This window comes from Sinohyriopsis cumingii, chromosome 6 (genome assembly GCF_028554795.1).
Source record: "Sinohyriopsis cumingii isolate HCF-2022 chromosome 6, ASM2855479v2, whole genome shotgun sequence".
Lineage (NCBI taxonomy): Eukaryota > Metazoa > Mollusca > Bivalvia > Unionida > Unionidae > Sinohyriopsis > Sinohyriopsis cumingii.
The window spans coordinates 68349358-68364428 of record NC_142966.1 but is presented as its reverse complement, the minus strand read 5'-3'; the positions used below and the strand labels follow the sequence as shown (position 1 = coordinate 68364428).

Genomic DNA, 15071 nt, shown 5'->3' with positions numbered 1-15071 from the left:
CAATACTTTCTTCTTAGCATGTTGGACAATTCATTTCTGAACCAATTTTTATCTCACTTGATACATAGGTTTACATCCTCAAGAGCTTGAATGAGTTTGATTATGAGCAACTTCAATGGATAATAATGTGCTGAGCTTGCATCAGAATGGTTGGGCTTGTCACCACTCTAGGTTCTATTTTTTTTGTATCCGACATGATTTATAAGTATATATCATTAAGAGCATTGACGATTTTGATTGTGTGAGAGCCATTCTTATTAATGAATCGTTCTTGCTTGTTATTTGCTGAATTTATGAGTGCCTTAGAGGCTGTGTATTTGGACATATATCACCATGGTCTTAGATGAGATTGATTTTGATGCATATGAATGACGTATTCTCGCATTTAAATAGCTGACTTTGCTACCACTCAAGTGGCCATATTTCTGAAATGATTTTGATCAAACTTTTTATATAGGCTTATATCTTGAGCTCAGATTTGATTTATGCATATTAATTAGGTAATCTGGTTTCTGATTCACTGAGTTTGTTTCTACTTAAGAGGCTGTATTTTTTATCAGATTTTCATCAAAATTGGTTTGTAAACTATTTGATCAAGATCTCAGATCATCATCAGTGCAGGGTTCTCTTGCCCTCATGTTTTAGGAGGTCTTGGAATCCAACTGGAATTTGAATTCAGTGGAAATGCTCTTTGAAAATTACTTTTTGTCATAAAATGTCCTGAAATTTGATATCAGAAAGCTAAACTGAATTTTTTTATAGAGAAAATGTTATTGTTCCACTGCATTTGTCCTAAAATGTCCTACATAAATAATTATATCGTATACAATCCATGAAAACCATGTGAATTCACCTGTGAATATTGTTGTGACAAAATAATTACGTTACCAAAAGAATTTGCTACTTCACTGAATAGAATATGAAATTTAAACATTATTCATGTAAATTTATGCTTTTTTATACCTCTATAACAATACAAAAATCAGAAAATAAACCAGAACAAAAAAAAAATAAAAATAAATAAAACAACAATAAAATTGTTTACAATTAATTTCAATCCCAAGAATAATCACCATCAGTGCTGTAACTCCATATGCTATAGCACCATTCCCACCAAAGAAACTTCCACGAGTGAACACCTGGCATTTTTATACTGTGTAAATGAATGTTAATTACCATCGTTAAACTAAAAGAAGGAATGAAAATACATACCATGCAGCATATGTGTCCTCCAAAAAATAATTCAGAATACGTATGTTTTATAGTAAACAATTTTAAATGCTTTACGAATTGACAAAAAGGAAATAAGGTCGGATATACAAAGAGGGGAAAATAGTTACCACATGTATGTTACCGTGTGGCTGCCTATTTAGATAACTTGAGTTCAACAAAATTGGGAATCCTTTATTTGACAATCAGTTGCTGGTGCTTGCATAACACACAGTGGTGTAGAACATGGTTTCTTTGAATTATGACAGAGGGACAGTTGTTTTCACAAAATAGTTGCATTGATAAGGATTAACTTTTAATTAGTCACGCTGGCTTTCCTGCTTGCTTATTTAAGACTAAGCTTTAGATATTGTGCAGTTTGGCCACAGCTGACCAGAATATGAAAATAGGCACATCCTGGGGGAAAATAAGGAATGTCACAAGAAGAAACGATGTGTCCTTTGCGAATTTCACACATATTGGACCCTGAAAATCAGTCAATATTTAGTGAAATCAAGGCTTAAAAAAATGACACACAAAACCTCCTGATTTTAGGTCCCAATCTCCCTGTTTTTTTTTATTCGGTCTCCCTACTTGGCTTTTGAAAAGTTGACAGGTATGTCTTTCACCCCATTTTACAAAACTACAGTAATCATGCTAATATTATGGAATGAAAGGCAATTATATGTCAGTGTACTGGTATAGCTGCCAGTCAAAACAAGCCATTTTCAGGGTTTTAATGATTAACTGGCCTGTGTTGCTGTTGGAAAACAAAAGACATCCTCAAGTTATCAACAAAGAAGACGTCAATACATCAAGCTTTCCACTACATGGAAAATTATGATATCGTTCAGCCAAAACACAAAACTTAAATGGATTGGTGATGATTTTTGTTGATCTAAAATGTGAATTTTAGCCTTTATTATTACCACTCTTTGTGAACATGTAACAGTTATGCTGGTTATGTGCCTTGTACAATTAAATGTGTGTACCTTTTCATAAATATTACCTCAGTTTGTAGGATCGCTTATATCATTGAAAATGAATAACTCGTGAGCCCGTGATTTAATGTAAATGAAACAGCTATTAAGGACTAGCTGAAATGTTACCTGGGAGAATGCAGTTTGGTCAAAGCTGGTCAAAACAATGAATAAAGCTAAATCTGCCTCTAATACATTTGGTACTAAATAAGGATTTGAGTGATTCTATGCACAATTTGCACTGTGTAAGTACTGTACATTTTAGTTGAGATTGGTCTGCTGGGTAAACTCATCCAGCCTGCAAATTATGTAGTCTGTATTCACCTTTATTTAGTTTCTTGTTGGAGAAATCAGAAAATATACACATGCAAAATAATAACAAAATCAATCATAGTACTTTATAACAGTTTAATAAATGTTGGTAAACCAAAAATGATTTCTTTTACATGCATATAAGTCTTAGGACACAGAACAAATTATTTTTTCATGTCACAAGATTTACAGTCGTTACAGTAGTCAACAAAGAGACTTAAAAACTGTCAAATTTATACACTGGCCTGCAGATAAGCCAACCCCAACCCCCAACCCCCTTCTTCCAGGCCTTTATTATTTTATAAATTATTCAGCTTATACATGAGTTCATATGGTAATTACATTAATGAGTTTGTCTGGCATCTGATTGACTTGTTCTTCCCAACTTTATGCTAAATACAAGGGATAAAAACAACTTTTTCCTTCTGTCACTTTTATTTCCACTCTAACTTAAAGCCATTTGAGATTAAAGGATGAATTTGGCATACTTATATTTTGTCATTAGAAAGTGTGTCAGGTACTAGATTTAGTGTTATTTTCAACATCAGTGTCATGGCTCACACGTTTTAACTTCTCCGTCTGTTTATTTTTTGGCACCACTCTATAACGTTAAAGATATTTGAGATTAAGTTATCCAATGTGGTATAGTTGTCCATCATCATTGGAAGGTACCACATTTAGGGTACTAGCTTCAAGATCAAGGTCACAGTTTAATATCTGAAAGCGGTCTGTAGCACTTTCCTTTCTGGTCCATAACTCCACTGTTATTTGGGATGTAGAGATGAAGCTTTGTATACTAGAAGGTATGTCATGTACAGCTTTGGGATCCATCTTTAGGGTTAAGGTCGTTAAGGTATTGTATGTTTCCGTCACATTTTCTTGTACATTTTGTAACTTTTGAGCAGTTTTTTTAAATAAGGGGATGCAAATGGTATACTTGCACATCATCAGTACCAGGTGTGTTGCATAGCAAATTGGGGTCACATCCTCACAGTTGGTATCACTGTTTAATGTTGTAATTTTTAGGTTGGATACAGTATCCAACTAGTAGTCACCATGTGCAGACCCCCTGTCCATTTGGATTGCTACAAGTTTTCCCAACCATATTCCATCAGGTTGTTTGCATACAAAATTATAGCATCAGTTGATTTAGATAATCTGTAGTTTTCATGTATTCCATTTGATGTATACATCTGAACTATGTTAATCCTCTCTGGGCTGGTTGTTGTTGTTGTTGTTCTAGGGTTTAACACCATTTCTCAGCACAGGATAGGCTATACATGGCGGCCAGTACAACTGGTGGAGGAAGGACCCTGGAAAACCCAGGGAAGAACCACCGACCCATGAGAAGCTACTGGCAGGCTTTCCCACGTACCCATGCTAGTCGAGTCTGTGGGCTGGTGTTATTTATGATCAGGCATAAAACTGGTTAAGTGTTGCACTTGTTTTACCACCTTAACTTTGTATACAGTACTGTGTCATCTTTTATTTTGTAATCTGCACTGTACTGTCGTCTTGTCCATGGACACTTACATTACTATGACAAATTTTATATCAAGTGCTCAGATAACCAATAAAACCATTTACATGTCTGAATATCATGTTCATCCCAAAAAAAGAAGCATAAACATTTTTATTTTGGATCTTATCTTCATTTGACTTTAAGGTTCATTCATTAAATATCTGCATTTATTATAATTATTCCCTTTTTTTTATAGTTAATATACTTTTCAAAATAATATTTCTATGATTAAATGTCAATTGGTTTATTTCCACAAACTTAATCCTGTTTTTAATTTGAACTCAAAATTAATTAAGTCTTCATTGACACTTGTGTGTTTTCAATCTTGAACATATATCACACTAGTTTTAATCAGTAACTTTGCACTGCAGCTCTGACCGTGAATTTTTTTTTCTCCAAATATGCTGTTTTAAAATGGATATTGTCATCTTAAAGTTACTATATATATATATATATATATATATATATATATATATATATATATATATATATATATATATATATATATATATATATATCCAGTGATAGATGTGAAATGAAGAAAAAGTAATAGTTGGATTATTCATTTTTCTCCAGACAAAATGTTCTGGGTGTGCACAAGGGTCAATTTCATTCAAGGAATCTGGCATTGTGTCAAGAAATCTTCCCCAAACTTGAAGAATTTGACACTTTTTTTTCAAGAATGTAAAGGTTTCTACACCTAAAATTTTAAAACTATAAAGTGATTTTGCATCTTTTCAGAGTTATTTGATATTGTCTATAATATTACAAGCAAGATAATAGAAAGTCTCAAATTAAGAAATTTTGAAAATTTTAGTTAACTGTGGCCTGATCATTTTTTTTGTTCACAAATCTAATTTTCAGCCACACTCTGATGTTAGACCATATTTATATTTCAAACCAATGGTATTTAAAGAGTTTTTTTTCATTTTTCATGTATAAGTTTATATCAGGAATTTAATATGTGAAAAAGGAAAACTGTCTTTTTATGATGTCTGTGAACAATAACAATTAACGTTTAATGTCATCAGCTAATTGTATGCATATATTTTGTAAATAAAGCTTGAAAGTTTTGATTTCATAAATTTTATAATCTTGTTTTCATTTAATTAGATGTTGGAAGTTATTTGAATTGCATCTCATCATGATAGTCAGACCTGGTCATGTCTCATCATGATTAATTGTCAGCCCTTAGTACATGTAAAGCTCATTGTCATCATGCTATCAAAAATGGTTTATAAGAAAAAGTATGTCTTATGGAATAGTTTTATTTACGATGATACTCAAAGGTGATTAATGTTCACCCGTGATAATAATATACCACTTCTTTAAGGAGCTGGGAATTTTAAATAGTAAAAAAGTGCAGACCAATAAATAAAATGACTACTGTAATACACACAACTCGTATTTAATATTATGGACTACTTTGTCAGTGATATGTTATGATGTCAGCACTGCATAGCTTATTGCTTTGTATAAAAATGAGCCTTATGCAGGATCATTACAGAGGAAGTTGAATAAAGGAAGCAAGATTTCTCAGAGTTTCCATGTTAAGTATTCAGTTTTCTTTGTTGGTCTCTTTTGAAGCTTTGGAATAATCTTAAACACAATTATGTGACCATGTATGGTAGTCTCAGATTTCATTGGTAATGAAAACATTTAAGGAACACCCATGTCAAGATTGATTTTCACCATTTTGTGCCAGACAGTTTTGGAAGTAATCACCCATGTCTGATTTTTAATTTCACAGTTTCATTTCTGCTTGGTAACTTTTTAAGGATTTCATTGATTAAATGAAATTGAGTACAACCCTTTATATTGAAAAGGCTAGGTCAAGTTTAATTTGTTTTTGATTTTCTGGCACAATTTTACAAAGTTACAACACCTGTTGCACTTTGAATTTTGTACTTCCGTTCCTGCTCAATAACTTTTAAATTGTTTAATGGTTTTAAACCAAATTTGGTGTGAGGCTTTACATTAAAATGACCTTAGTCACATTCAGTTTTCCCTGTTTTCCAACAAAATTGGTTAGAGTTATGGCCCCAGATTTACTCAGAGCACTTCCTTTTCAGTTGAATAACTGTTGAAAGATTTGATGGATTGAAGACAAATTTGGTAAAAGGCTTTACATTAAGAAGGCCTATTTAAAGTTTGATTTTTGCCATGTTCCATGACCGAACCAATTTTAATATGAGGCTTTACATTAAAAAGAACTGTGTAAAGTTCAATCAGCATTATTTTCTGGCAAGATTTTGAGTAGTTATGTCCTCAGCTTGACTTAGAACTTTGTCCATTTTCCACTTATTAACTTTATAATGGGGCACAATGTGGCCGAGTGGTTTAAAGTGATCACCTTTGCTGATAACTGCCATCTCACCTCTGTCCAAATCGGTTTAAGTCTAGGACTCTACCAATGTGGGTATGTGAGAAAGATGCCAGTAGCAACCCGTTGGTCTGGTTCTTCCCAGGGTTTTCCCCAAGTTCTTCCTTCCCAAGTTAAACTGGCTGCCATGTATAGCCTATGTTGGATTGAGAAATGGAGTTAAACTCAAAACAACAAGAAGAACTTTTTAAGGACCTTTTGGATTTGACCCGTTTTTGTTACGAAGATTTACATGAAGAAGACCCACATGAGGATTGATTTTACCCATATCTAGACAATATTTAATATAGTTATGGCCTTTTTTTTTATGCTTTGTTGTTGTTGTTGTAGGGTTTAATGCCATTTTTCAGCACAAGATAGGCTATACATGGTGGCCAGTATTAAGGGTGGAGGAAGAACCCGGGAAAACCCTCAGAAAGAACCACCAACCCACGAGAAGCTACTGGCAGGCTTTCTCACATAACCCACATTGGCCGAATCTGAGATTCGAACCCACGCAGACAGAGGTGAGATGGCAGTGATAATCAATTGAGGCATCTGAGATGTATGGGCATATTTATGGGGTTATTTTTAATTCCTCTTTTTAGACGGTCAAAAAAGATCATATTTTTGGTATCCAGACTTTTGTATCCAGAGAGGATACAGAAAGTACTATGAAATAAAGAATGAAATGCTAGAGTTTAAACAATTATAATTGTGCATAGATTAGACATTATATTCTGGCATTAGGCAAAAAGTTCCTGATCATGCCATTACTCAGCTAAAGCTATACTTTCAGTGGAGACTCTATCTATTTACAGTACTTTCAGTACTTTGATTACATAGTTTTCCACACCGTAATAGGCATGTGATATTCCCTGGCCACCTACAGCTCAAAATGGTGACTCTCAAAATGGTGACTCTTTGATTCATGCAAATCAGAGAAATGGAAGATTCTATGGTAAAAAAAAATTTTCATTGGTAGTTTGGACACCTGTAACATTTCATTATGACTATCTTTCCAAGCTTAATAATTCTAGGAAATGTACATAGACACAAGTATATAGTACTACAAATACCATCATTGTTACAAATTTTGATTAGTCAATAATTATCCCAGAAGGCAGGTGGGACCAAGTCAAGATCATTTTGCAAATTGTTGGTTTGACTATGGCCATGGAAATTATTGAGTGATAAAATGATTGACAGTTGAAGAAATGGACAGGATAATTAAGTGAACTACCAATTTGCACCTCATTAGGGGAATAGGCAAATGAAAAAAAAGTTTTGGAAGAATGAATGTTATTGTAAATGGTTCACATTCATGGTTCAAATAAGACCAAATACATTGTACTGCTCTCAGTGATTGTAGTTCTTTTTTTTAGTGACAAGTTTAATAAACCAAAAATGAATCTGATTTTATTCAACTACTTTCCATTGTCTTTGCGTCCTTGACTTCCTGAGGCCTCCTGTAAAGGGGCTGTCCCCCACCCACCCACCCACCCAACCTAAAAATATACCTCTTCTTGAGCTTATTACATGCCTGAGGCAACTTGTTGGCTTTATTAAAGTCATTGTGAGCCTAGGAGGGTGTTTTGGCAGCCCATCCTACCCCCACGCCGCTAGCTAACAATTTCCTTCCCTCTTCTTTAGGCTTAACAGCATGTAGACATAACTTTAAATCCAAGATTTACAGATTAAACTTGGACCTTGGATAGGAAATGGAAAGCATTGTGACAAAATATAATTGTATCAGATTTTCTGTTTATCTTCAACCACTCTTTAGCTTTAGAGCAAAGAGAAAATGTGACTGAAATCTAAAATAATTAAAGTTGACCACCATTCTTTATTTCCAAAAAAGTTTTCACCAATCTTTGTAAAGTTCTTTGATGAATTGGTTGAGAAACATCTTATAGTCATATACTATTCCAAACATTAAAAAGTGGGAAATTCAAATTTTAGCGAGATTTTTTTTTCAAATGCGTGCCTAATATGTAGTTCATAAGGAATTTAAAGTGGGCAGTTTTCACAAAGAAGATAGAACTTTAAGAACATAATGTGCTTTTTTTCTGTGTTGAGTATATTTCTCTGTTTGTATTTAACTAGGACGATATGTTGGTGTTTATGGAATACTGTGATAGGGGAACAATAGAGGAAGTGGCTAAGCTTGGACTTCCTGAAGATATGATTAGATATTATACCAAAGAGCTTCTGATAGCTGTAAATGTACTGCATGAGAATGGCATTGTCCACAGAGATATTAAAGGTAATCTAGTTATTTAATATTCTTTTCAATTTTATGCACATTCATGCGTAAGTTTCTTTTTTCTAAAGATAATGGCTGCATTGCCATCAATAGTTTTAAGGTCTTAAGTTCACATTTGTAAAAGTCACTTATCTGCTGCTTAAGTTCCGGTATTCAGCTGAACCTTTGGTCAGTATAATTGCATACCTAAAGTTTGTACACTGGACATGTTAGGATCCTGGGTTTCATGCCTACATTATCAGAATCTTATGAATGCATGGAATGTTTATATTTTCATATTGTGTTTTATCTGGGAATATCATGTCATGGACAAAGATGATAAAAGTTCTATTTAAATTATGTTCATTTAAATTCTTTTAAAAAATTGAACAAATAAGCTTTAAGTAGTTCACATATATAAGAGGATAGGCCATTTATGAAAATGGCAGCACATTCTGAAAATTGTTAATTTCTTTGTAGTTTAGATGTTAAGTCCTGTTTCATGTATAATATTCAAATTTATAAATTTCTTTATCATTGTCTTTAAAAATTAATTGTGGTTTTGATACTTTTAATGTATCATTTAGTAACCTTAATTAGTGATACTCATGACAAGTTTATCGTGTGAAAACGCTGAGGTTACAAAAATTAAATATCAGAATCAAATCCCTTGAGTATATTTCTTAGCAAATATTTGCATTGTAATTTTTTCTTATTAATTTCAGGTGCTAATGTTTTCTTGACTTCCAGTGGAAGGTTAAAACTTGGAGACTTTGGTTGCTCTGTTAAGTTGAAGAGTCATTCTACCTTGCCTGGAGAAATCAATACTTTAGTAGGAACAACAGGTAGTGTGCAGTATTGTATAATTTTAGTGTTTCTACCTGCAGTCATGCTGGACTCTGAGAACCAAGGATGGTGATAGTGGTGGTGGTGGTGGTGGTACTTCTTGCATGTCCTTTTAATGTGAATATTGGAACTTGATTTTTCATTAAGGCATCGAGTAGAAATCACATTGCTAACTTTTGGATCTTATCCACAACTATAGTTTCAGAGGTGAACCAGTTTATATAAGTTAATGGACATCACTTTTCAAACATCTTTGTTAGTGTAAATCAGAGGTCAAGTTAAGAATGAATTTAATAAATTTGATATTTTGCACACAGGTTTGGAACTAATTACGTTTTTTTTAAACTTGATGGTGTATCCTGTGAACACTTCAAATAAAAATGTAAGTTACCTGACTGAGTCTTAGTCATGAAAACACAAATCTTGCCTTTTTGAATGCATTAAATTACTGTGATCAAGATTAGTTCAAGGAAGGGAGAAGAAAATGGGTGGGTGGGATTTGGGGGAGACAGGATGGGATGAAATCACATTTTCATGGCTAATACATGCTGATGTTTCAGTGGTCTCTTTCTCTGGTTGAATTTATAGCACCAGTTAAATGATATTTACCATGGAATTATTGCATAAATTTTATATTGTTTATTACATAACTTCCAAAAGTTTACACTTCTGAATGATATTCCTATGTATTACTGTGATTTCACTTTTCTTTGTGGGGTACCGATTTTCATTTTGTTTCTTGGTTGCTATGAACCACAAAATTTCAAGATTTAAAAAAAAAAAAAGAGCCACATGTGATGCAGAATGCACCCCCACCTCCAGTTTCTCACTGATTGATTTTACATTTCTAGTGATCAAAAATGATCAGGAGTTCTTAATTCAACTTTATTACTGTAATTAAATATTATCTTTTACAAGCATTCTTTTTATTTTTTAACCTTTTTTGGGGAAAAAGAATTATAATACATTTTGTATTGTACAGTCCACATGTAGATATACAGCACTGTCAGTTCCATTTACTGTCTAAATCGATGTTACTGATTAGTAAGAATAGAGAGAAATGAGAAAGAACATAAAGTATTTAAGCACTAGTAATATTAAAAATGAAAGAATGAATAGTCCAATCATCTGTGATAATTTAACGTAATGTTTATTTACATGATTTTTTTATATATATATTTAGGTGAAACTGCTGTATAAAATACTTGTTGGAAATAATGGTATTTAGTGTTTCCAGAAATTGTCTGTAATCTTAAATGTAACCACAGTCATTATTCATGATTATGTTCCATTTGATATTAAGCAGAGAAATTTGAAACATTTATAATTCCTGGTAGCCAACTTTCCTTTCAAAATTTAAATCCCCCTGGAAGCACATTTCATTTTAACCATGACTTTTTTTTTCCAAAGAAAAAGCAAGGCTGTAAAATGCAAAAACTATCATTTGAAGCACAAGTACTAAATTAAACACTATATGCACTAGTTACAGCACAGGTCGTAAAGCTCACATATCAATGATTTTCAGACAAAACAATTGAATAAATATTGTGTCCATCAGTTCTCCTGGTACATACATATGTTTGTTACATAAATAATCTTGAAATTGCAGAATTACACAAGTCCAGCTTTGTCAAATGTATGGGCAATTAGGTCTGCTGTCCAAGAAAACCACTCTTTTCATGACAAGAAAGAGAACTATGCATGCAGAAAATAGTTCTAATTGCAGATTTTGTATCATCAGACTGTTTATTTTTGTCTGCCTGTGAATTCAATAGTGGTAATGTCATCAAAGTAATCATGATTTACGTTATATAATTGTTGCCCTTTATTTATTCAACAGCTTACATGGCCCCGGAGGTTATAACACGTAATGACCAAGAAGGACATGGGAGGGCTGCTGATATCTGGAGCCTGGGATGTGTTGTCATAGAGATGGCCAGTGGAAAGGTAAAACACAGTTGTGGGTCAAAGGATATTTAATTAACACTGTGCTTTCAAATGCATCATTTTTAGAAAGTCTGACAGTGTTTGAATGGATGTAGGAAAGCATTGGTTTGAACACAATGACTTGAACTAACTTTATGTCACCATCAGACTTGTTCTTGTTATTCCTGTTATGTAACATGATGAGCTGGAGGTAGTTATCACTGTCTGTTAATCCATAAACATGTTCCTTTCAGGAATATAACTCTCCAACTGTTTAAGGTATTACAACCTAACTTGTACACAGTTCAAAAACTTTGCAAGGAGATGCCCTTGATCCTTTGAATTTTCACATTCAGTACTTTTTGTTACCATGGAAACAATGTGTGATAAAAGTAGTATATAAATTGTGAGTACTAGACCATAGAGTACTGTTGTCAATAAATTTGAGTTAGTGAACTATAGGTCCATTTTTTCAGTGGGAAAGTTTACGTAAGCAGAAGTCTTGGTTGAGGGGGGTGGGTTGATATGTCATCTCGTGATGAAATTTCATGTATAATTTTCTTGGTAAACTTTTCTCACTTCCATTCATTTGGTGATTTACAGCGCCCATGGCATGAACTAGAAAGCAACTACCAGATCATGTGGAAGGTTGGAATGGGTGAGACCCCTGCTGTCCCAGAAAGCATTGGTGCTGAAGGACGGGACTTCTTGTCCCACTGTTTTGAACATGAGGCCAAAGATCGTTGGACAGCCAGCCAGCTACTGGATCATCCTTTTGTCAGAGTAAGATTCAGCCTTGTTTACTTTTAGATGACCTGTCCGAAAGGCCAGGTGAACTTCTGGTATGGTCCTGCCTCTATCATGCATCATGTATTCATCAACAGTGGCTATTTTATGTGTTTTTAAGAACAACCCTGTGACAGAAATGTCATCCACTGTGGGATTGATGAACGGCTGACATTGGACTTGATTAGATTTGTGTCACAGGATGCAAAATAAAGTCTTAAGATTTCAGAATGACTGACAAGTTTTATTGCAAGACTTTATCTACAATAGACAACAAGACTAGTTTTCATCATGGCAAATGGGCAAAACAAAAGCTTTCCTTTGCGATCATGCACATGAAGGGATTAAAGCCCAGAGACTTGGCACTTGTTATTACTGGGCTCGTTCCAGTCATTGGAAGAAAAGACAGTTTCATCTTGTAGTCACACTCTAATCTGAAAACTATAGTTTTATCAAAGATATATGTGTATATGATTGTATAGGTTTAATTAGGAGAATAATGTAAAAGTCAGATTCTGTGACATAGGTTTATAACATCATTATTTGAAATGTGTTGGATTGTGTGTTGAGATCTATGCGTGTTAATGTCTCTGACTTGCAGAACTTGTAACCATTTTGGAAACTATTTATGGTCTGACTTTGATCCATCTTAGTATATGGGCTTTTATTTTCGTGATCTTGGATGAATTTGATAATGAGAGATTTCTAGCATCTTAATGAGTCTTGCTTGTTGCTGTCTAAGCTTGTTACCACTCAAGAAGTCTTAACATTTTATCTCATTTTGATCAAACTTTGAATGTGTCTGTGTGTCATAAAGTACTCGGATGATTTAGATAATGAGATCCATGCATAATAATGAGGTGATCTTGCTCGTAATTGGCTGATAGGGTTCCCATGCTACTGGGAAATTGGGAAAAAGTCAGGAGAAACGATAATTTTGCAAATATTGATGAAAGTCATGAAAAACCCGGGAATTTTCCTCCACAACTTGATATCCGAAACAGTTACGCAATTGAGTTGTAACTAAACTAATCCTGAGTTAAATTTATTGCTTTCTAATGTGAATATTAGGAGGTTGTATGTATCATTTTGGTGCTTGCCATAAATATATTTGTTGAGACAATCCAAATGCTCAGTGGATTAGATGTTTTATATGGAAAGTATGAAAAGCAGTCTACAATCACAAGAGGCCAACATAGTGGCCTTAAAGCATTGCCACTTTGCGTATGGACTAGCAAACTTAAACATTGTTAAATCGAGTATCTGAATCGTTATGTCTTTAATCTGCAGAAAGATGATAAAACTAATGCATTGATGACATTTGAGCTGGTTCTAGTGATTTCGATTGCTAGTCACATGAGCACACAGAATCTCACAACCGTCATTTTCAAATATTTTCGAAAAAATTAAATGAAAGTCGTATACTGATTGTAATAAAAATAAAAAAACGAAAGAGCACAAAATTCTCTATGTTTATTCCAAGACCAACTTCCAGAGTTTTGTTGTATCGTGCTCTCTCACACAGGGAGCCTGTGAAGCAGGGAACCAGACTACTCTGCTTGATGAATCAGACTGGCCAAATAGCTGTTCTCGAAATAAATATGTTGAGAATTATATTTTCTTTCTGGTTTTTACAAAAGGGATCAGACTTTCATTTAATATAATTGAAATTTTGTACAACGACATTAAAAAGGAGTTTGTTGTTAATATCATGTGACTATTGGACTTCCCATGTCGTTGTGTGAGAGTTGTGAAGTCATTTGACTATTAACGCAAATGGCGAGTACCGGGTCAGGTTTTATCTATGATGGGTTTCATCTAGTATGTCATTTGGTTAAAGTCATAACAATTATAATACTTGACATTTTTGAGAAAATAAATAATTTTTCTATCGATTTCACGCAGCTATAAGTCGAATAACATTGTTTAAATTTGCTAGGCCTGCTGGTAAGCTATCTTACAGTGGCGGCAAATTCCAAATTTTTTATATGCAATTGCTCTGAACCCACACTTCATCCTAAATGTCCAAATGTGAAAAATGGGGTTGGAATATTCAGAGGAAACCCCGATTTAGAAAATTTTGAATCTCTGAGCAGAACTTTGGTACGAAATTATTACACAGTGACATGTATCTTGAAGCAGAAGAAATGAGAAATTCTCTTCCCTTTTATTATATATCAAGAAACGATAAGAGCCCATGTATCAATGCAGGTTTTGGGACTGATTTATTGAACTACAAGAAGACAGTTTGATTTTACAGAAAATTCAGTCCTTCTTTATACAACAGTATATAATTTTGAAAGTCTTTTGTCAAAATTTAAATCAATCCTTTTGTAAATGTCTTTAAATGATGGAATTTTTTAAACAAATCATCTTAAGGAGTTTAGGTTGGTTGAAAAATCTTGTTTGAGATTTTACTGGCACACAAATTCAGGGTTAAACTTTTTTCATTGCAAGATTCTAATAATATGCATTTCTTGGGTGTTTTTTCATACTGTGATAGGAAATGTTTACTTTGTATAACATGCACATATATTGCTCTAGAATTTTTTAGAATTAAAGGTTTGAAAGGAAACAAAATAATTTATGCTCATTATGTTGTTTCAATGTAACAACATAATGTAGGTCAGCAAAGTAAAGTCAGAATTTGTATTCTGTGCATTGAAATGGCTTTAAATGCCAATTTATAGGAATATAGTCGGATTTGTTTCGTGTGACTCATTTTGTGGTTTTGTACATGATCATCTTTTCCGACATGTTTTGGAGAGTCTTGAAAGAGAAACATCTTCAGATTTGGAAAATTCATGTTTTATAATCCAAAATGTTCTTTAATTCCATTCAGTAATGGTCATATGTTAACCTTGAAAAAAATAATTTCATCCT

The 15071-nt window shown here is 33.5% G+C and overlaps 1 protein-coding gene across 1 annotated transcript in view; it reads left to right on the top strand.

The window, feature by feature from the left end:
• The window catches only part of LOC149797136 (mitogen-activated protein kinase kinase kinase 4-like), a 116956-nt gene that overhangs the window by 90070 nt on the left and 11815 nt on the right, over nucleotides 1-15071 (top strand). Inside the window, exons 21-24 of the mRNA XM_089961807.1 lie at nucleotides 8492-8651; nucleotides 9356-9475; nucleotides 11317-11423; nucleotides 12006-12185. Coding sequence (XP_089817933.1) covers nucleotides 8492-8651; nucleotides 9356-9475; nucleotides 11317-11423; nucleotides 12006-12185 — 567 coding nt within the window. The remainder of the gene's footprint in view (nucleotides 1-8491; nucleotides 8652-9355; nucleotides 9476-11316; nucleotides 11424-12005; nucleotides 12186-15071) is intronic.